Source organism: Ursus arctos, unplaced genomic scaffold, assembly GCF_023065955.2.
Source record: "Ursus arctos isolate Adak ecotype North America unplaced genomic scaffold, UrsArc2.0 scaffold_6, whole genome shotgun sequence".
NCBI classification, from domain to species: Eukaryota; Metazoa; Chordata; class Mammalia; order Carnivora; family Ursidae; genus Ursus; species Ursus arctos.
The window spans coordinates 49,691,123-49,712,453 of NW_026623078.1; the positions used below are offsets into that span (position 1 = coordinate 49,691,123).

General features: G+C 48.5%; 1 protein-coding gene across 3 annotated transcripts in view; it reads left to right on the forward strand.

Annotated features, from left to right (window-relative positions):
• Nucleotides 1–21,331, forward strand: part of MATN2 (matrilin 2) — a 126,830-nt gene that overhangs the window by 23,634 nt on the left and 81,865 nt on the right. For all 3 annotated transcript variants that reach the window (XM_026495671.4, XM_026495672.4, XM_044382682.3), the window contains exon 3: nucleotides 16,968–17,537. In XM_026495671.4, coding sequence (XP_026351456.3) covers nucleotides 16,968–17,537 — 570 coding nt within the window. The remainder of the gene's footprint in view (nucleotides 1–16,967; nucleotides 17,538–21,331) is intronic.

Below are 21,331 nucleotides of genomic sequence, written 5' to 3' on the forward strand. Positions count from 1 at the left end.
GCAGAGAGGCAGAGGAAGCGGGAGAGAGAGTACATACACCCAGTATGGAGCCCGACCTGGGGCTCGATCTCACGACCCCAAGATCATAACTTTAGCCGAAATCAAGAGTCAGATGCTTAACCGACTGAGCCACCCAGGGGCCCCATCTATTTTTAACTTTTCGAAGAACTGCCAAACTATGTTTCACAGTGGCTGCACCATTTTATATTCCCACCAGCAATGCACAAGGCTTCCGAGCTTTCCATATTTTTACCAACATCTGTTATTCTCCATTTTTAAAATAGTAGCCATCCTAGTTGGTGTTGCATTTTATGTTAGGCATTTAACAAGTTTATTCTGAGAAGGGGTCATGGGCTCTACCACATTGCCATGGAAGTCCTTGGTACAAATAAAGGTTAAGAAACTAGGATGAAGGAACCAAAGCCCGGAGATATTGTTAGTTGTTCAAGGTGAAGTGATTCACCAGCAGCACCTACGGCTTAGGACCAAGTCTCCTGGGGCTCAAAGGAGCTCTTTTCTCCTCCTCCCACATAGTCTTTTCTCACGTAGATATTTGCCCCAGCCGGTGGTCAGCCTGAGTCAGGACTGGAACAAAGCCATCAACCAGCTAGCCACTGAAGCTGAGGCGAGCCCCAGACACAGACGAGACAGACATAATCCCTGTCGGCAAACCGCTGTCACGTAAAACTACCACACACAACCACAGCAGCTAAATCTTTATTCACTCGACAAACATTGAGTGCGTTGTGTGAGCTCAGACTCCATGTTCAGCTGGAGTGTCTGAGGGGTATCCAAAGGGTCGTCCCTTGGAGATGCTCCACTGATAGTCTGGTTTACAGGTTAAAGTTCAGGAGGGGAAAAGAGCCCTGCCTAGGTTTCCTTCACATGCAGAATGGTGTCCTGCACTGTCGTTCCTTGATCCGGAGCCTGTAGCTCTGCAGAGACAGCCCAAGATGGCTTCCTTTTCCCTAATAATCTCCTAGTCCCATTTTCTTACAAGCTTCCAATCAACTGTGGCTCTTGAATCTTCCCACACCTGCCACCACACTTGTCAGCTTGGTTTTAAAAATAACAGTAGCTGACTTTTAATAAGTGTGAATTCTGGCTTTCCACTGTGTGACCATGAATAAGTAACACAACCACCCCCAACACCAGTTGTCTCACTTGTGAGATGGGGATGATGATGAGGGGGAAGAGGATGCAGTGAGACCAGGCAGATGAAGGGCTGGCACGGAGCCCAGCACAGGGTAAGCATTCAATAAATGCCTGTTGTTGTTATCGCCTATCTTAAAAGTCATTCTTAAAAAAACACTTTGTACATTGCAAAGCGGAATTAACAGAGCCCACTCTACTGTGACCTCTTTAAATCTAGGATTTATGTCTTTCCATCTCTGGGTCTAAAGCATCTGGCATAGTGGCCTCTCAATACGTGTATACTGAATGAATAGTGAGAGGTGACATTTATTAATATTGTTAGTATTATTAATTTGTACTTCTCTATTTGAGCATCTGCTGATTTATATATAAAACAGCATTTTTTTCTTTAAACCTTAAATCAGATATTGGTCTTAGAGAAGAACCTCTATCGAGTTGATTACATGAGCATTTTAGAAAATATGGACACTTAGCAAAAGAATTTGATACATTTTATTTTTTAAAATGTCACAATCTGTACGATCAGATTAATTCCTTCATACATGGCGTACATTTTTATTGAGCAGCTAGTCTGCAGCAAGCTTGGTGTCAGCAGAGAAATCTCTGGGTAGTACGTAGATTTCAATGGGCTTAAGCTAACAGTGGTTTTATGAAAAGATATGTAAATATCTCACAAGAAGTCTGGAGGTCGATGATTCCCAGTCCAGGGCTGTGGCTCAGCTTTGTCACTGAGACCAGAGCTCCTTCTAGCTTTTAGTTGTGTCATCCCAGGACATTGGCTTTCCTTCCTTAGACTTTTGCCTTGTACTCACAAGATGACTGCTGCAGCTCCAGACATCACTTTGTTCCATGACCATAGTCAAGTCAGGAAGAGAATAAAGAGAAGAAAGAGGACTTTTTCATCCGTTGGTTCGTTCCTTATATCAGAGACCAAAATCTTTTCTAGAGATTTCAGGAGAGTTTCTCTTATTCCCCACTGGCTAAAACTGGATCGCATGCTCATTCCAGCTACCTGGTCTGGAGAGTGGGATAACCACGACTGGCTTCGTTCAGTAAGGATTCCTTCCTGGTGGGGTGGGACCTGCCCTCATGGAGCTCATGGCCACCTCTTTGCTGCTTGAAATCTTAGGCAAGGGAGCAGGAAGGGGTGGGGGAGAGGAATGAGTTTTAAGTAGTCAACCACTAGTATTGTCCACTCTACCATGTGAAGCCATTTTCTTGAAGGTACGCAAAATGGAAAGAAGGCAGTAATAATTAAGTTGGGAGATGAGAGGACAAGAAAAAGAATTACCCAAATGGTTGGTGCACATTAAAAAAAAACTAAAAAAGAATGTCAAAGCCTTAATCTTTATTACTGGGTTCTTTTTTGCTTGTTTTGTTTGTTTTGTTTGCAATTTAAGTCTTGTATGATACATGGAAATGTATTAAATGCAATTTAAATGTATTTAATGCAATTTGAAACTTGTATAGTAAATGCTCTATGAATTTTTCTAGGAATCTTGAAACATAGCTGGCTGAAATCCATACATACTGTCCTTATTCTGTAGCATGCTGAGATTGAGCCTGTATTTCCATCCTTTGGTACTGGTTTGGCCTCAAGAGTTAGAGTAAGCATCCATCCCCAACCTTTAAACATTTTTTAAAACATTTTCTGTTATGAGAACAATATGTGCTTATTTTTGCCCTTGTTGTCTGTTGGATTCTCAGAGATTCTTTCCTGCAAGAGTAGATTTAATCCTGTTTCTGTGTAATTTTATAAATGTAAATATCCAAGCATGTTGCTTCAAGTCTTTTTTTGCAAGACTAACCTTTGAGAGGTGAGAAGAGAGTTCTAAGAAGCCTTCAAGTCACATTCTGATGCTGGTTTCTCGTATCACAGACACCCTGATACGTACCTATTCATTCATCCTTTCATTCATTCGTCTCACAAAGAGTGGAGTCACCTAGCAGTGGAGATCTTGGGAACACTGCAGGGAACAAAATAGGCAAAATCCCCAACCTCATGGATCATGTATTCCAATAGAAGAAACAGATAATAAAAAATAAATAAGTAAAATATATGAGAGAAATTGACAAATGCTACAGAGAAAAATAAAGCCAGAAAGGGGGATAGGATGCTTGGAGTGGAGGTGGAGAATTTTAGATCGTGATGGGGGCAGGGAAGGCCTCATTGGGAGGTGGGCGCTTTCTACAGGCACCGGAAGGCAGGTGAGGGGATAAGTCACGAATCCAGAATGTTCCAGGCTGAGGCAACAGCGGTAAAAGCATGCCTGAAGTGTTTAGAATTGCAATGCCAGTGTAGTGTGGCTTAGAGAAGTAACATGAGGGCCTTTGGGGGCCATGTTTAGGACTTTGGCTTTTCTCTGAGAAAGATGGGAACCATGAGAGGGTTTTAAACAAAGGGTGAGGTGATTTTACTTGTGTTTAAAGAATCGCTGTGGCTGCTGGATTGAGAACAGTCAGTAGAGGGGCAAAGGCAAATGCCAGTTGGGAAGTGAATGCCACCATGGAGGTGAGGGATGTTGGTGGAGGCGAGCATCTCTGGAGTGTAATGAAGAACTAAGAATTATTTTATTTTGTGGCAAGTTTCCCGAAACCTTCTTGAACCTACCAGTTGCTGGGAATTTATGGATATAGCTGGCAGAGTACCCTGCAGTTACAACTAGGGAACATTAATGTAATATAAGGTCATGCAGCTTGCACCCTTGTCTAGTTGTGGTGTGTAAGTTTGTTGTTTCCTGTAGATTAATCATGAAGAATATGAGTTCTAGACTCAGATTCCTGGATTTAAATCCTGACTCTGCCACTTACTCACAGTGTGACCTTGGCAAATTACTCAAAACTCTCTGTGTCTCAGTTTTTCCACCTATTAAATGGGGACAACAAGTTGTTGTAAAAAATAAGGAGTTAATACACGTACAACATTTAGCATTGTATTGACATACAACCATTGCACAATATCAGCTATCATTATAGATGTGGGTATAACCATTTATAAAGGCCAAGGAACAGTTCCATTTAACTTAATTTATTTAACACCATGGTGTAAACTAGACCCAACTATAACTGGAAAGGAACTGAGATGTGATTTAGTCCAACCCTAGAGATCAAAGCAAAATGGTCAAAAAAAAAGAAGAAGAAGAAGAGGAAGAGGAAGAGGGAGAAGAGGAAGAAGAAGAAGAAGAAGAAGAAGAAGAAGAAGAAGAAGAAGAAGAAGAAGAAGAAGAAGAAGAAGAAGGAGGAGGAGAAGGAGAAGAAGAAGAAGAAGGAGGAGGAGGAGGGGGAGGGGGAGGGGGAGGAGAAGAAGGTGGTCATGTGGCTAATGTCACCTAGCTGATGGCACAGCAGGGATCAGAACATGATGAATCTCTGGACTCCCAGTCCAGTGATTTCTGTGCTGTGCCATGTTGCTCTCATATAGCCTTCAACACAATGCGAGGTGGGACTAACCATAATCATAATAACAGCAATAAGTGATTATTTGACTCATACTTTGTGCCAGGCACCATTCCAAGTACTTTATACACATTCATTTCCTTAGTTCTCATGACAACCTTATGAGGCAGCTACAGTCATTGTCCCCATCTGGTAGAAGAAGAAACTGAAGTTGACAGAGCGGGTAACTTGCCCAGGGTGGGGAATGTGTGCTGGTGGGGGAATGGGAGAGTCAGGAGGCTGCCTTACCATTTCACTGCATGATCTATCTTCTCCATTTATGGAATAGGGGAATTGAATCCAGTCTTTAAGGTCCCCTTTCAGCTTTTTTTTTTTTTTTAGATTTATTTATTTTACAGAGAGAAAGAGAGCACGCATGCAAGTGGGGGGAGGGGCAGAGGGAGAGCATCTTCAAGCACAGAGCCCGAGGTGGGGGCTTGATCTCATAACCCATGAGACCATGACCTGAACTGAAACCAAGAGTTGGGCCCTTAACTGACTGAACCACCCAGGGGGCCCCTTTCCAGTTTTAAAGTATGCATATCTTAAGTACTTTGTGATTATCAGGTCTGTAACAAATACCATTCTAGTTCATTAAACATGCTGTCTTATTAACTGATCTTCATTTTAATGATCAGCTGCAAGAAAGACTATTTGTAGAACAGCCTAGAAACCAAAGTCGCCAAGGCTGCGAGGGATGCTTGAAATGTTATTTCTGGCTTCCATGGCAACCCTAACATAGGGCGTTAAGCTCAATGGAGTCGAGTACACCAGCTGGAGCCGAGTGTTCACCCAAGCGCTGTGAGTGACGAGGAAATAAGTAGCTGGCTCAATAGTTTTCCTTTTGTGTAATACACTGTCTCAGTGTGTTTTAGGGAGTGGGGACCTAGGCCAAGTTAAGTACGGGTGCAGGAAATGAAGCATCGTATCAAAGTGGAGAGAGGACAGTTCCCCAAGGAGTTGGAGAATGAGAACCGTCTAGGTGCCTGGGGGAGTCACTGTGGAGAGAAGGATGGAGAGCCATGCAGCGGTTTCAAGGGAGGGGAAGAGAGTTGGCCCCACTTCCACGAAAGCTTGGAGCGACTAGGCCTTCAGGTGAGCTTTGTGAAGACCACTGGGCATGCCCAGTTGTGTTTTTTTGTTCCAGTGTGTTTCGAGAGCTCAGTAGAACCCACTGCGGACGAGTGAGTGGCAAGAAGGCAGATATGTTGAGGAGTTGAGGGGACCACCAGGACCAGTGCAGGAAACAAAACACTCGAGGTATTTTAAGCAGAGAGGGATTTCATACTGGGCATGAGGTACTTACATAATTGTTGGAAAGGCTGGAGAAGTGGGAGTTGGAGCTCACATTAGAATTCACTGCTGGGCTCAAGATGCTGCTGCCTCATAACTGCATCTATGAAGCCGGTGAGCAGATACCAGAACACCAGGCTTGTCCTACAGCCTCACTTGCCAGCAGAAGCAGCCTTCACTTTGCTTCCTCCTTTGGGAGTATATTTAATTGATGGTACTTAATTGTTACCCAAAACCCTGGGTGCAAGGGGGTCTGGGAAGTAGGGTTTTTGTCTTTTTCGTTTCTGCAGTACTGGAAGACTCATGAAAGAGGTGGGAGTTGATGCTGAGTGCCAACTGACATTCAGTCAATAGTTAATTCATGTGAAATCGGAATGAACCAGGCTGAGCACTAGAGGTGGGGGAGTTGGGACACCTAAGAGAGATGAGTTGGGAGGGCCTGGTTGCTGACCTAAGCTCTCTGCTCCACCACTGAAAGTCCTTTGGGTAGACTCACTCCAGTTTTTGATAGCAAAGGGGCAGAAACACAACTCCTAAAGACGAAGGAGCTGTCTTAAAATTTTCTCTCGTGCCTTCTCTATTACTTTGTACATGGAAGACATTGATTTACATCTGAGACCAGGCTAGGGTCTTGAATGGAAGGGAAAGCCAGGGGTGCGGGCCTGGAGAGACTGGTTCTGGGTTGGGTCAGGGATGAAGAAGAGTGAAGTCTGGGCTGAGTCAGGAGCCCTTAGGATACGCCCTAAAGGAGGATGATAGCACACGTGAGACCCTTCAGTGATCCCCACTGGCTTCTTAATGAAGTCCAAACTTCTTTTTTTTTAAAGTGTGGTCTACACCCAACGTGGGACTTGAACTCACAGCCCCAAGATCAAGAGTCGTGTGCTCTACCAACTGAGCCAGCCAGGTGCCCCATGAAGTCCAAACTTCTTAGTAGGAGGCACATGCAACCTTCTCTCCGTGGCCCTGTCATCCCCATCGTGTCCTTTGAGATCCAGCCAGATATACCCCGTGCTCCCTACTCTGTTCCGGCCTCCACGCCTTTGTTCACATGGATCCTTTGCCTAAAGCACCCAACCCAACTCTGCCTGGCCAACACCTGCTCATCCGATAATAATAGAATAATGTTATAAAAGAGTATAGTACTCATCAGCTTCTCCAGCAATCTCCCTGTCCACCATCTTGGGATCAGTGTCCTCCTCCAGGCTCTCGTTGCTTATGTCTTTCACGAATCTTATGAATCTGTCTTCTTTTCAAGGTTGTAAGCTCCTGCTTGGCTGAGGTTGGTTCTCGTGCTGTATCCCCAGCACCTAGCACAAAGAAGGGGGCTCTTGGCATAACTCAGCCAAACCAAAATGAGAGAGGTGACTCCAAAGAGCAACTTTCCCTTTGCTGGTACAGGGCTGTGGAAGCCTTCTGCCCCTTGCCTTCCGCCCCTTGCCTCCACGCGTGCCCGCCCCTCCCTTCCAGGGAAAGGTGCTCCCGACTCTGCCTCGGGCCTCCTTCTCCCAGCATATCTCTCTCCTTCTGACCCTACATTGCTCTTCACAGGTCTCTCTGCTTGACTCCCGACTTCCGTTCGCGGACTCCCGGAACGCAGGGGAGACAATTGCTCAATCTATTAAGTTAAAACGCTCCTGTGGGTTAAATGCCAGTTGCTTTTTGCAAGCTGCCTACGCTGTTTTTCACTTTGCAGAGAGAGGAAATCACCTGTTCCCCAGTACTGTCTGTACTATCTTGTACTGGGGCCGGGCAGGTTTTGTTTGAGAGAGAGAGAGAGAGAGAGAGAGAGTGTGTGTGTGTGTGTGTGTGTGTGTGTGTAGGTTACGATTTTAAGATATGAGGCATTTCTCCGTTTGAGAAAGGAGGAAGGACAGTGAGAGGGGTTTTGCTGGAGAATTCCAAACTTACTCTGAACCTATTCAGTCAGCTCAGTGAGTTTTAAAACCATTGATTATTTCAGGGCTTTCTTATACTTTGTCAATTGGGAGAAAGCCTATTTGTATGACAAACTGAGAGAAGATGTGAGGCGCAATTCTTTTTCTTTCTTTTTTTTTTTTAGTGAAACTTTAGCAAACTGCTTTACCTTGCACGGCAATTCAGTTCATTGGAAACTGTTTTCTCCAGGGCTAAACTGGGGCAGCTTTCTCTTTGGCTCCTTCGCAAAGAAAATTGTCCAGAGTTCTGGAAACCACGGTTGTTGAACCTCGTATGATGTCTTTTCTTTCAGCTCATGTAACAGTTACTAAAGGAGACTGGTGTGATGTGGCATGTTTTTTCTTTCTTTCTTTCTTTTTTTTTTTCTTTTCCATTTTACTGGCTCCTTGGTGCACACTCCCTGAGGGCCTTAGAGAGCTGCGTTCTTACAGGAATTTATGACAGTCAGCAGGGACGACTGAAATTTGAGCTGGTGTCAATCCAGAATCCCTCCTTGCCATCCCAAAGATGCAAGCTCATTCCCCAGAACCTTCTTTAAAAAAGAACAACAGCAACAAAATCTCATGGTATCATTGGGGAGTATATTTTTGCATAAAAGCTTCCCAGTGTGTGTTTCCACAGCCAGGTAGCATCCGTCTCCCCCAGTCACACACACTTCTGTCTGCTCTGCAAATGTTCTCCTTGGTAATAGCCCGAGAAAGTGTCCACAGAGCAAACCTGACGGTACTGAAATTTCAGCTACTGCCTGTGAACTTTGGTTCTGTGTTGTGGGTGTTGGAAAGAACTTACTAGAATAAGGGTTGACATTCTGACCATGTCTCATGCGTTCTTGAGGGAAGCATGGGGTACGTGGCGTCTTGAGTGGCATCCATTGCTTTTTGCACAGCTCATGGGGACAAGCAGGTCTATGGTACAGAGCACACAGAAGGGAGAAGAACACTAGAGGGGCTCCAAAGCAACTATTTCCTTTCCCCCAGCCGTCTTCTCCCTTCTTCCTTCCCCAACGAGGCATTCAAAGCAGGGTGAATGGGGCAGAGGTGGAAGCCCATGGAAACCGCCTCCATCTGGATGTACTTTCCTCTCCTGTTTTCAGGAGTTGGCCAAGAGGTAGAGCATGTATTTGCTCTGTCTTTTTGCTGTTCGTGCCTCCTCGTTCAGAATTACGGTCTCTGGTGACTGTTCTTTATGATTGAGGGTTAGGCTGGTCTGGCTAAGTGTGTGACTACGATGACCAAATGATGACTCACCTTCCCCTGACTCATTTTGCAAGCTTCTGCATGCTTGTCTCACCGAACTGCTGGACGGTAGCCGTCGGACACCAGGGACTGCGTCTTCTCCCTGGCAGCATCCCCGCGGCTGCAGCACTGTATTTTGCCCATAGTGCCTTCCGTTCACTACTTTCTGGGTCCCAGCTCTGAGCCAGACACGGGTGACACGAAGATGAATAAAACGCAGCTGTGACCTGAGAGGTTTGTCCTATTGTTCCGTGGGTTTGTGGGCCGGTAAGTAGGGTGTTCGCGGGATGACGTCATTGCACGTTGTCGTTAATCGCGCTTGCTGTCGGCACTGCCTGGTGAGGCAGAAGGCACTTTTGGACACGGATACGTGCAGCAGGTGAATCCGGGGGGCTAAGGCCCAGTGCTGCCTCCCAGGGTGTGGGCCCAGGACGGAGGGTGAAGAGGACATGTGCACGAGGGGGGTGTGTCTTGAGTTGAGCTGTAACTCCTGGGGTTTGTCCAGGCTCTGCTGCCAGTCCTCCCCAGATTTTGTCCAGGGAAAAATGTGTTAACTGGCAACGAGGAGGGTCACTGGGTCTCTTCTCCTGTTCAGAGGAGCTCTTTACATTGGGTCACCTACTGGGAAATGGGCCACAAGCACAGGAACTGGCATCAGACGGGCATGGGTCTGAAGTCCCCATGCGCCACCACTCACTTGCCCCATACCAGTGGACTTGTTATTCAAACTCAAAGCCTCAGAACTGGGGGTAACAATGGTGCCCGCCTTATTTATTTTCTGAACCTCATTGGAAGGCCGGACATATCTGACATGTACGTGATCCAACATTAGCACAGAATGCGGATCAGAACATGTGAGAAAACCCAGGATGTATGGTTGCCAAGTTTACAAGGTCTCTCCCATCTTGGGAAGGGGTCCCCTTGATACCGTCTTCTCTGGACTCTTGGCTCTGTAGCCAGGGTCTCTCTGGCTCACATGCCCCTTGGGATAGAGTTCTCAGCTATGTCGTGCCCGAGAATCACCTGAAGGAATTGGAAGTGCTGATTACTGGGCACTAGACCAAGAGATTTGGATTCACGGGGTCAAGGGTGCTGCCTGGGGCTGAGCATTTTAAATACACACCCGAGGTGTCTCTGACGTCATCAAGACATTGAGCATACTGCTGTGGGTGTTCTATGTTATATCTCCACTGACCAGCTCTCCCAGCACATGGAGGGGGATCTGCACCTTCTCCCTTCCCCGCCTTCCCCCGCCCCAGTCACACGTGCATGTCAAAGGGATGTGGAGCATGATGCCTGGCACTGTGTGGGTACCAGGGATTCACAGAAGATACCACTTGTGACTGGCTAGCTCCACACCTGAGATGCCGGGAGGAACATGCCCAGACAGAGCTGAATGGGGCAGGTGCCAAGGGGCTCAGAGGAAGTCCTGATTTAGACCACGTTGGGGGGCTGGGCATCTAAGAAAGCTTTTCAAAAAATAGGTGACCACAGGGTTGAATCTTAAGCTGAGGAGGCAGCCCAGAGAGGATGTAGGGAACTACAGACCATCTGATATCACTGGGGTATAAGGTGGAGGGCACGGAGTGTTATTAGTTCATTCTCCCACGAACGTTATTGACCTCGCTGTCAGTGAAACTTAGGGGGGGGGGGCTTTTGAAGAAATTGCTTTGATGAAACAGCATCCTGGGAACTTACAGCTGCCACATTCAGCTACGATGACTCCGACCCATGAAACTCACCAAAATATTCATGTATAGGAATTTTCTGCTGTAAAGAGAGGAAGCGTGAGTTCCATTGGTCGGGAGAGTCTCTCTATTCTCTCAGGCAAGGAAAGCCATTGATGAGATGGTTGGGGCATTAAGGTCGGTGGGGGGGGGGCATCTAATGGGCCTGATTGTCAAGTGTCTGGCTGGCAAACTGGTTTCACTCCCTAAACCCCCTCCAGGCACCAGGTGGAGGGAACCTGGGTGCTGTGTTAGGAGCTGTGCTGTGGCTGAACTTTGATTCTGAGCCTGGGATTGATTAGGGGGTCGCACAGTTGCCAGCGCTGGAAGCCTGGGGGACAACGTACAAAGCTTAGGATCTGCCGTCTGGCCTGGAGATTTTATCACGTGACTGGCTGTCACTCCAGATGTTCTTCTCCTGTGTCTTATACACTTGGGTTTTTGAGCCTTCTGTGCAGGGCTTGACATTTATACCAATTAAATTTTGTCTTGTTAGGTTTGACTCTATTCCAGCACTCAGAAATCCTTTCTGCTCCTCACTCTGTTGTTCGACTTATTAGCCATCGCTCCCAACATCGTATGTAATGGTGTAGAGAGAACCATAAGTGCCCCAGAATTTGGAAACATGCTTGGAAAATCTTACCAAGCGGAGAATGATTTGCTAGTGAGGCCAAGGTAGGTTTTCGATGCCATGAAGACGTCCAGGGTGTTTCCCTAATACAGCATAATCAGGTTTTCAGGGTATTCCCCTGCGGTCCTTTAGGAAGATGTGAGTAGAGCATAATGGATTCAGAGAAGCCCATAGCTCATCAACAGCATTGCCGAATGTCTGGCGGGAGGTCCTGCAGCAGCTGGCGACTGACTAATAAGGGAATTGGAGAGGGAGGGATTGACTGTGGTCTTTCCAGCCCGGGCCAAGGAGCACATGCCCCAGTCAAGTGCCCTAAATAAACGGGAGTTTCAGGTTAAGTCACACTGGGGGCAAAAATTTAAAAAGAGGCTAAATTGCCTCTGAAATGTCCATGAAATCCCCTATAAGTCCTAACAACGAGTCACGGTCTGGAGGCACATGGCCGCAGAGCCACACGAAGCCGCCGCAGGGGCCACACCTCAGGCCTCTGTGGGCACCTGGGAGGCCTCCCTGGGCACGACACTGGGTCGGACTGTGGTGCCTTCTACTCGGTAGTCTCTTTCTCTCGGTCTGTCTGTCTCTCTGGCTGTCCATCTTCGACCAGCCCATATACTTCAATTCACAGACACCAAATGCTTCCGGGATGCATTTCCCTCGGCTCTCCCTCACTCCCTTACTCCTGCCCCGTCCTGCAGGTTCTCCGGGGCCTTGCTTCTGCTGGTCTCTCAACAAGCACTTGTCGGGTGAGTGAGAATGGGAATGACCAGCAGCCTGTGTCCGGGACTGCTGCTGTTCCGGGAGGCAAGCATCTGTTTTATCATTCTATTACATTTTCAAAAATGCAAATAGGCATCTAGCAGGGAGAGGCACTTGGCAGGAGGCAGGCAAGTTGGAGCCATAGCTTTCAGGCTGGGATTCCAGGGAAGGAAAGAAGTGACCCCAGAAAGCCGGTACAGTCCCGGTGCATCTTGAGTATGCTAAGAATGGCGGGTCTAAAAGGACAAAATCCTTCCAGAGTATTGCTTGGCAGTTAAGAGCGTGGGCTACAGAGCCAGATGAGATGGGGTCAGATCCTGGCTCCCCTACTTTCTAAGTGTGAGACCCTGAGCTAGCTAGTTATTTAGCCTTTCTAGGCTCACTGTCCTCAGCTGTAAAATGGGAATAGTAACAGTACTTACTCGCTAAGGTGGGTGTAAAGAATCAATAAGCCCACACCTGGAAAGTATTCAGAACAAGGCCCAGTACATGTTAAGTGCTCGATGAACAGTAGCAATAAATTATCATTATCTTCTTTTGAGTGTCACAACATCCCAGGAGGTATTATTGTCACCATTTCGCAAAAGAAGAGACTGAGGGTCAGAGAGGCCAAGGAGAGGCTCGAAGACCACATGGACATAAGGTGGCAGAGGCTGGACTTATACTGAGATCACAGGATTATGTGGTGCTTCACTAAGCATTTCAGAAGCCCCTTTGAGTCACTGCATGAAATTATTTTACCCTTGTTATAGATATTCACATGTTTTCCTTCTCCAAGCATGCTTTGATCTTCCCAGGCAGATGGCACCAAATATTTGCTGTACAATTACACAGCTACAATTGAATTTAGCCAGAGAGAGGGAGGCTGGTTAGTGACAAGTCTGCAGCCCCTCTGCAGACAAGCAGAGGAGGTTACCCCAAGGTTGCGCACTGGAATCCCGCTGGAGTGGGAATGTTGCTTAAAATCGTCCTGGCTCAGGTTCAACGGTAAGAGACACTTGTTTGCCCAACTTGTGGGCTTTGAAGGCAAGCTGACAGTACTGAAGTGCTGTTAACAAGGTCCAGACTGTCACTTTGTGGTTCAAGGGATGACATTTTATGATGTGCCCACAAACCCTCATCCAGTGCTGTTGCAAGTCTGTCGTGAGGGGCCAGAAGGAAGATTGTGTGCTCTTCTCCCAGGCTGGGGAGACGGGGATGCTGTTAATCAGAGCCAGTTTGGGAAAGGAACACACACAGAGGAGAGTCCATTTTCTGGAAACACCTCTTACCAGTCCCCATGTGGAAAAGCTGTGGGGCTCTTCGCAGCAAATATTCCCAAGCATCATACAGACCTCATATTGTAATGCCACCTGTATTGAGAGTTTTCCAAGGTGCCCGCCATGAGATGGTGGAAGAGCCGTCAGTATAGTCCCAGATCTGATCCTAATGAGCCATGAGGCTTCACAGAGATGGAGTCACGTCTCTGAGCCTCAGTTTCCCCTTCTGTAAAGTGAGTGACTTGGACTTTATTTAGACCCCTCCCTCTCTAAGAGTTGATTAGTCTGTGAGTCTGTGAACCAAAGTTAAAAAGTGGCCATGTTTCCTCATAGAATGGCAAAGACTGGGGTCTAGAATCTGGGAGTCTGTTAGCAGGAGCCACGCCTGCTCTAGAACTTTTTGGCTTTGTGGTTTTCATCCACCTCCCTGAACTGACTGCTCTGGTTCAGTCCCTTCCAGCTGAAACCTTGCTCCACCGCCCAGAATTCCATTCAATTCCACCAATGTTGACTGAAGACTTACCCTGTTCCCAACTGCATGGTTGGGAAGATGAATGAGACTAGTTTCCCACTTTGGGGAATTCACAGTGAGATAGTGAGGTCAAGACTCGCCAGAATGTCTTTTCTCCAGAGAACTAGCGGTGTTCAAAGTGTGGTCCCTGGACCAGCGGCATCAACGTCACCTGGGAACTTGCTAGAAATGCAGATTTTTCCGGTGCCACCCTAGACCTACAGGATCAGAAGCTCTGGAAGTGTGGCCCACCGATCTTAGTTTTTAATGCTCCTCCGGGGGATTGGGAGGCACCTCCAGTTTGAGAACCACTGAACTGGTCCTCTCGGGGACAAGCTGCAAGACTGTCCTTCTGAGCCCTTAAGGGAACTGAGAAGTTGTCTTGAAGAAAACTCGGTCACTTGGGCTTCGAGGACTCGCTTTCCACTCACAGTCACAGCTCCCTGGGAACCTCTAACTACATTTTGAAACTTTGTGGTGTTTTTGTAAATGCCCAGGCATTGTGGGCATGATACACTTGTTCTGATGGGAACTAATGCAGTTTAGCACATCATTCCGCATGAACCTCCAGGCTTCCCTTTAAATTGACTGTGATGCTTGATGGGATGTTGATACCATGACTAAGACCCACAGCAAGAATCCCAACCCCAGAGGACCTCCTGCTTCCAAACTTCTCCGGAGGAAGAGTTCTCAGGGGGCCTGTCTGCTGTCCCCTCTCCCTCTTCCAAGCAGGGTTTCCTTCATCTCTCCCTCCGTGGCAGGGTCTGAGCCTGCTTCCAGTTCCCCTCCGCAGGCAGAGATCACTGGGCCACATTCTCCTGGCAGTAAGTTCACACATCAGTGATGGGGTGCGGGTAGCTCTTGGAGAGGGGCCAGCCTGGGCCCTGAGACCTGAGGGTCTGTCATCCATGGCTCCAACCAAGGGCTGTATGCTAGACCATAGGCACCTTCGTGAAAATTAGAAGAGGCACCCCTTCTAGGTGTTTCTCAGGATGGATGCAACCGTGGGGGCTCAAGGCTGGACTGGATTTCAGCCACTTGCCTCGTAGGGCAGGTGTCTGTGGGCAGCACGGATTACATGGCCAGGAGCGGCAGCCTTCTCCCCCAGAGCCTGGGCCCGGCAGGAGAGAAGCGGCGGGTGGTGTGGGCAGACAAGAGGGTTCCCACACCTGGGGCCCAAGGCTGCCCTCTTCTCCTGCATCAGTTCCCTGAATTCTCACTACCGCCTCATGTGGTGGGTGTTGGTGTGCCTCCATACGGGTTTTTCCCACATTAGAAGAAAATGTCTAATTCTCATTACCTCCATTTCTCATGTATCCAGGGGGTATGCCATTCTACTTTCCTCTTAAGAGTTTGTTCTGAAAACCAGATGAGACCATAGTGATGAATGCGCTCTGGAAAAAGGATTTGAAAACATCCCATAAATGTCAGGCTCGATATTGATCTTTCTCCCTGAGTCCTCAAAGGCGGTTTCCGGGGCTTCTGCTTCGAGAAACTCATTCTGAATTCGCACAGCCCCGGTGTTATATGTGGGTGCAGCACAAGGTTGGTCTCCTGCCAGGGTGCTGGTGTTTGGGGGTGCTTCCTTGCCCCCAAATCGGAAGACTTATGAGGCCACAGTGGACGAGGTGTGTGTGCAGGCACTCGGGGCGAGTCACACCCTGGCAAGCCGGCCTGGATAGGATGACCTCATGGGCCTTTCCCACTTTTCATTTTGATGACTGGGTTCACTGTTTCATATTTGGCTTTCTCTCTCTTTCTTGCAGCTGTGGTGATTGGGATTTAGGGCAAGCATTTGGGATCCCTTTTCTAATCCCTGTCAAATCTGGATTTAGCTACAGAGTCTGGAAAGAGGAGGAGGGACTCCCCCGTGGCTGGAGGCAGTAGCTCAGAACATCTGAGAAATTCCAACGGGGAGGCCCAGCCTCCACCCTCTGAGGCAGGAGGCCTCTCGTCTCATCCCATATCAGCCTCTTCCCAGAACGTGATGAGTTTCGTCCACAGACTCAAACCTCTTCTATCTAGCCTTCTTGCTTGGGGGCTGAAGGAATAAGTATGGCAGGGTAGGGGAGAGACTTAACATTTGCCTTTTTCCCATTGAACGGTATCCTTGGTTGAAATGTTTCTTGGTCGGTCCCTTCTCCAGTTCCACTATGCCCTACCTGCCATCCCACCTGGCCCTGTTGAGGTTGTGTCCCCCTCTCAACCAGATTAGTGCAGCAATGGTCCGCATCACCCTTAATTGGCTTGTTATTATGTGACCTCCCTATGGGCCAGCCAAGTGACATAACACGATGCTAATGAACTATGCCCATCACCTGCGGCATCACGCACACACCCCTCAGGCCTCTCATGGCTGACTGCAGGTTACCCTCCAGCTGCATTCCTATCTGCGCCTCCTAGCGGTTCCTTCGTCGCTCTATTCCGTTTCCGCCATATCCCTGCCATCTTAGGCTTCTGTTCCTGTGTCTCTCTCCATGCGTTTCCTCTCTCGATTCAAACACTGCCTAAAACTAGTTCATGTCCTGTTCCCTTGACCCCAACCCACTAACATCCCTGTTCCCTGAACATCTAGTGTCAGCACCACACTGCTTCATGTAATTCTTCTTTTGCTTGTTCCATTAGTTAACTTCCCAAAGTAGATTGTAAGCTCCTTGACATTGGTCCCCAGCATCGGCTTGTTGTCTATTCCCTGCAGTATCCAGCCAAGCTTATGTGGCATGCAGTAAATAATCAAATCATGTTGACCCTGATCAGGTGTTTGCCCCACCTAAAAACTGTATGGACGACTTTCTAGGAACGGGAATGTTCGTTTATCTAGCAAAAATAAATAGCATCTGTTTGTAGACAATACTCATGATCCCCCCATGCATATTATACGCTTACATCTTCCCCGAGTGGGGAAGAAGAACCAGTGAAGATTGGGGTTCCAAAAGGTGATTCCCCAGCCCTGGGATCTCCAGTAACAGCCAGCCCGCCCTGGCCCTTAGCGCTCTCTAATGCGGTTGACCTCTCCTCTTTCCCCAGAGAGCTCCTGTGAGAATAAGCGGGCGGACCTGGTCTTCATCATCGACAGCTCGCGCAGCGTCAACACCCATGACTATGCCAAGGTCAAGGAGTTCATTGTGGACATCCTGCAGTTCTTGGACATTGGCCCCGACGTCACCCGCGTGGGTCTGCTGCAGTACGGTAGCACCGTCAAGAACGAGTTCTCCCTCAAGACCTTCAAGAGGAAGTCTGAAGTGGAGCGAGCCGTCAAGAGGATGAGGCACCTGTCCACGGGCACCATGACGGGGCTGGCCATCCAGTACGCCCTGAACATCGCGTTCTCGGAAGCAGAGGGGGCCCGGCCCCTGAGGGAGAATGTGCTACGGGTCATAATGATCGTGACTGATGGGAGGCCACAGGACTCCGTGGCCGAGGTGGCTGCAAAGGCACGGGACACAGGCATCCTGATCTTTGCCATCGGTGTGGGCCAGGTGGACCTCAACACACTGAAGGCCATCGGCAGTGAGCCCCATGAGGACCACGTCTTCCTGGTGGCCAACTTCAGCCAGATGGAGTCACTGACCTCCGTGTTCCAGAACAAGTTGTGCAGTAAGTCCTGCTCCTCTGTGCCTCTTTCAGGGGAATCGTTAGGATTTCTTCTTCTTTTTTTTTTTTTTTTTAAGATTTTATTTATTTATGTGACAGAGAGACAGCCAGCGAGAGAGAGGGAACACAGCAGGGGGAGTGGGAGAGGAAGAAGCAGGCTCATAGCCGAGGAGCCCGATGTGGGACTCGATCCCGGTACGCCGGGATCACGCCCTGAGCCGAAGGCAGACGCTTTAACGACTGCGCTACCCAGGCGCCCCCTGGATTTCTTCTTTCATCTTCCAGTGTAGATTCTGGGCTACCTCGTCCTAGGTACTGCGCTGGCAAGGGGTGTTTGGCAAAGACCAGAGTCGACCCGGCGTTCTCTTGGGGTTACATGCTGGCCAAGGAGACAGAGAGTAAGGATATAATGACACAGATAGTAAGTAACGGCAGTTGTAGCAGTGGCATGGAGGAAGAACTCAGGGCAGGACCTAACCTAGACCAGGGTGCTCAGGGAGAATTCCCTGGGGAAGGGATGTTCAAACCCAAACTGCTGAAAGAGTGCGGGTAGACAGGCGAAGTTTTTCCCCAGCACATTGGTCTGCCCTGGCATTCCCTAAGTTGGAATTCATGAGTCGGAGTAGAAATCGGAACAGGAGGGCAAAAGAAATAGCATAATGTCTCCTTGGATGGGGTCGAATACCAAGCAGTATTGCCCCCATGGCGGTGTGAGGGGTGGACGTTTTCTCCTCGGAGAGGCCCGGTGCACGAGGAGGACGGAGCTGGAGTTCCCTCCTTCTGCAAGGGGGATGCCTCCCCACGTCCTTGAGCTGCTTCTGCTGCAAGGCTCTTCTGCCCTCTCTTGCTTTCTAACTCTACTCTCCGCAAGTCTTCGCCCTCCCTTTCTTGCCGGACAGCTCTCAGTGACCTGCGCCCCGAGCTCCTGCCTCAGCTTTTCCCTGCGGGCCACCTTGCCCTCCTCCCAGTTTCCTGCTTCTGCCTCTGGCTTCCTGTCCTTTCCTCCACCGGGAGGGCAGGGGCCCAGGGGGCCCACCCCGTCTCCTCACTAGTCCCTGGAAACTGGAAACGTGCCTCCTGGCTTGGTAAATAGTGTCTAGTCCTGCCTTGCCCACCTCCATGTGTCCCCGTCCTCTCCAACTGCCATGCTTCCTTGATGGGAAAGCAAAAGGAAATGTCTATTTTGGAATGACTAGTGTTCCCCAGGAGTGTCTGTGCAGAATGAGCTTAAGGACTGGACTCATCTCCAGCTCCCCAGGAGCAGGACCCTGACCCGCTCGGGGCTCTGAGGACTCTGACCCTGTCCTCAGACTCTGACACAGCCTAGGGACCCCTGCTCTCCCCACCCACTGAAGCCTCAGGGAGGAAAAACTGTGTTTTGTTGTGTCTTTAAAAAAAAAAACCCCAGCTGAGAAGTAACCTCAAAAAGCAGAGACTCCATTGTTTCTTGACTCCCAAATCAAAAGATTTACTTAAAAAAATCTATGCCCTGAAGGCAAAAGAACTTTTTTCTCTGCAGTGTCACTTGGAGAATTTTCAAAAGTGCCATTTGGCCGGGCGCCGCTGAAGGGCCGAGCTGTGGTGAGCGGTGGCCCCCGGTCACCTGGTCAACTTCCACCAGTAGAACGCGCTGCAAACATGTTAAGGTGTATGACTTTAAATGACTTCTGCAGAATTTATGTTCCCCCTTTCCTGGAAATATTAAAACAGAAATTGGTTCCGTAACCGTTTTGATGGGTTTCTTCATTTGTCTCGGTAAAGGTCAATGGAGGCGTTCTTTTAGAAGCGATCTGGGTTTATCGGCAAATGGAAAGGCAGAAAGAGGCTGAGGCTGTGGATTGTTTGAAGAAGAACCTTCTCTGTGTGCTTTATGGCCAGGCAGCAAAATTAAAAGGTAGTTTGGACCCTCCACCCCGCACTTTGTTGTCATCCGGAAACTCTAAGAAAATTCCAGTAATAGGCCATTCGTTGGTTTGTGTGGCCTGAGAACCAGCTCTGCTCCCACCGCATCCCCGGGCTCTGGGAGCAGACCCGCCAGCCGGCTGGAAAGGTTGAGGAGGCCCCGGGACCTCTTTATCAACCGTGCAGTAAAGATTGCAATAACTAACGTTTGTAAAGCACTTTCCCTTCTGTTCTTGTATTTGATCCTCACGAAAATCCGGGGGAGGCAACACAACAGCATCCCTCCCTCTTTGCACCTTGGTAAGCGGCTCAAGTGAATTCCGCGAGAACAACCAGCCAGGAGCCCTTTGGTTCTGCTTCCACAGTTCTGGCTCATTTCACTCCTTCGCCCGTCGGGGGGTTCTAAATTCCTCCTCCTTTTTTTTTTTTTTTTTTTTTCTGTTGGCCCCCTCCACAGCCCAGCCACGCTAGGTAAACGAGCTTCGAGGTTGGCATTCGCTTCAGAATTTGACAGGGAGCTTTTGTAGGATAGAGAGGGGAGGAGCAGACTCGAGTCTCAGCATCGCCCCCTGCCGGCTGTACGGTACTTTGCAAATCTGTAAAATGGGCATGTTACCTCCAGAGTAGATGTGTGAACGAGCCCTATCAACTGTAGAGCCCTATTCAGCGGGCACCGTGTTGTGTGGGATTACAGTCAGATACACGGAGGACCGGCAGGCTGGGCAGATGGCCTCCATTTTGATCTGCACTCCAAGATCAGATATCAGCAATGAGCGTCTTCCAAGTTCCAGGCACCTGTGAGTTTTGGGGAGTCTCACTTGTTCCTTAAACATTAGGTGAGCTACACTCTGATAATAACAGCTAATTTTGTCCTGGGCTAGGTACTTTCCATTCGTCCTTTCATTTAATACTTATATGAGGCAGGTGCTGTTCTTACTCTCATTTTACAGAAGAGGGAACTGAGGCTCAGAAAGGATAAGCAACTTCAAATAGCAGGGTTGGAGATGCAGATTGCAGGCTCTCTGGCCCAAGCTCTTACCCACCACGTGCCAGGCCCGAGGGTTCCAGGCTGGTGGGAAGATGCTCTCATCACAGAGAAACGAAATGGCAGCTATCCAAAATGTGCACTTCAGGAAGTCACCTGGCACAGAGGGACCTCTGATCAGAGAACACCTGTGTCTCTCTAGGGGCTCCAGGAGGGCTTTAGAAAGGAGATGATAATAATAATCATTACCATTTATTGATATTAATATCATGATATTAATGCGCTGGTTTGAGCTATTAGCATATGTTAATTCATTTTATTCACACAACAAACCTGTGAAGTAGGTGCTCTTACAGCTCTCATTTCACAGAAGAGGAAATTGAGACCCAGAGAGGTTCAATGACTTGTCCAAGGTCACACAGCACTGTGGTAGAGTTGAGACGTAAGCCCAGGCATTCTGGCTCAGAGTCTGCATCTTAACCACTATGTGCTACACACACTTGACTGATGAATAGGAGTTTCCCGGCTACTGGGGGGGGGGGGCAGGGTTGGGCCATGGCAATAAGCCTGGAAAGGCATGATATTTTCAATTGATTTTTCTATTTCATTAAAACAATAACAACAGCAGCAAAGAACTAGTCCAGATTCTCTCTTAATGTTGTAAGCTGCTAAGGAGACATGACCCACAGTTTGAAAAATGCAGATGAAGGGGTAGGGAGGGAAGTGGAGGCCATGGTGCAGCTAGGGAAAGAATTTTGGAGGGAAGAAGGGCTGAGGCTCTGTGCTTAGAGCAGAGCTGAAAAACGCTGCTGGATCTGTGAATCGGAGGTGACAGGCAGTCTTCCTGTGCGATCAAAGCAGGAACCTTTGTTGTAAAACTAGGAAGAGTTCAGGCTCCGGAGCCAGACTG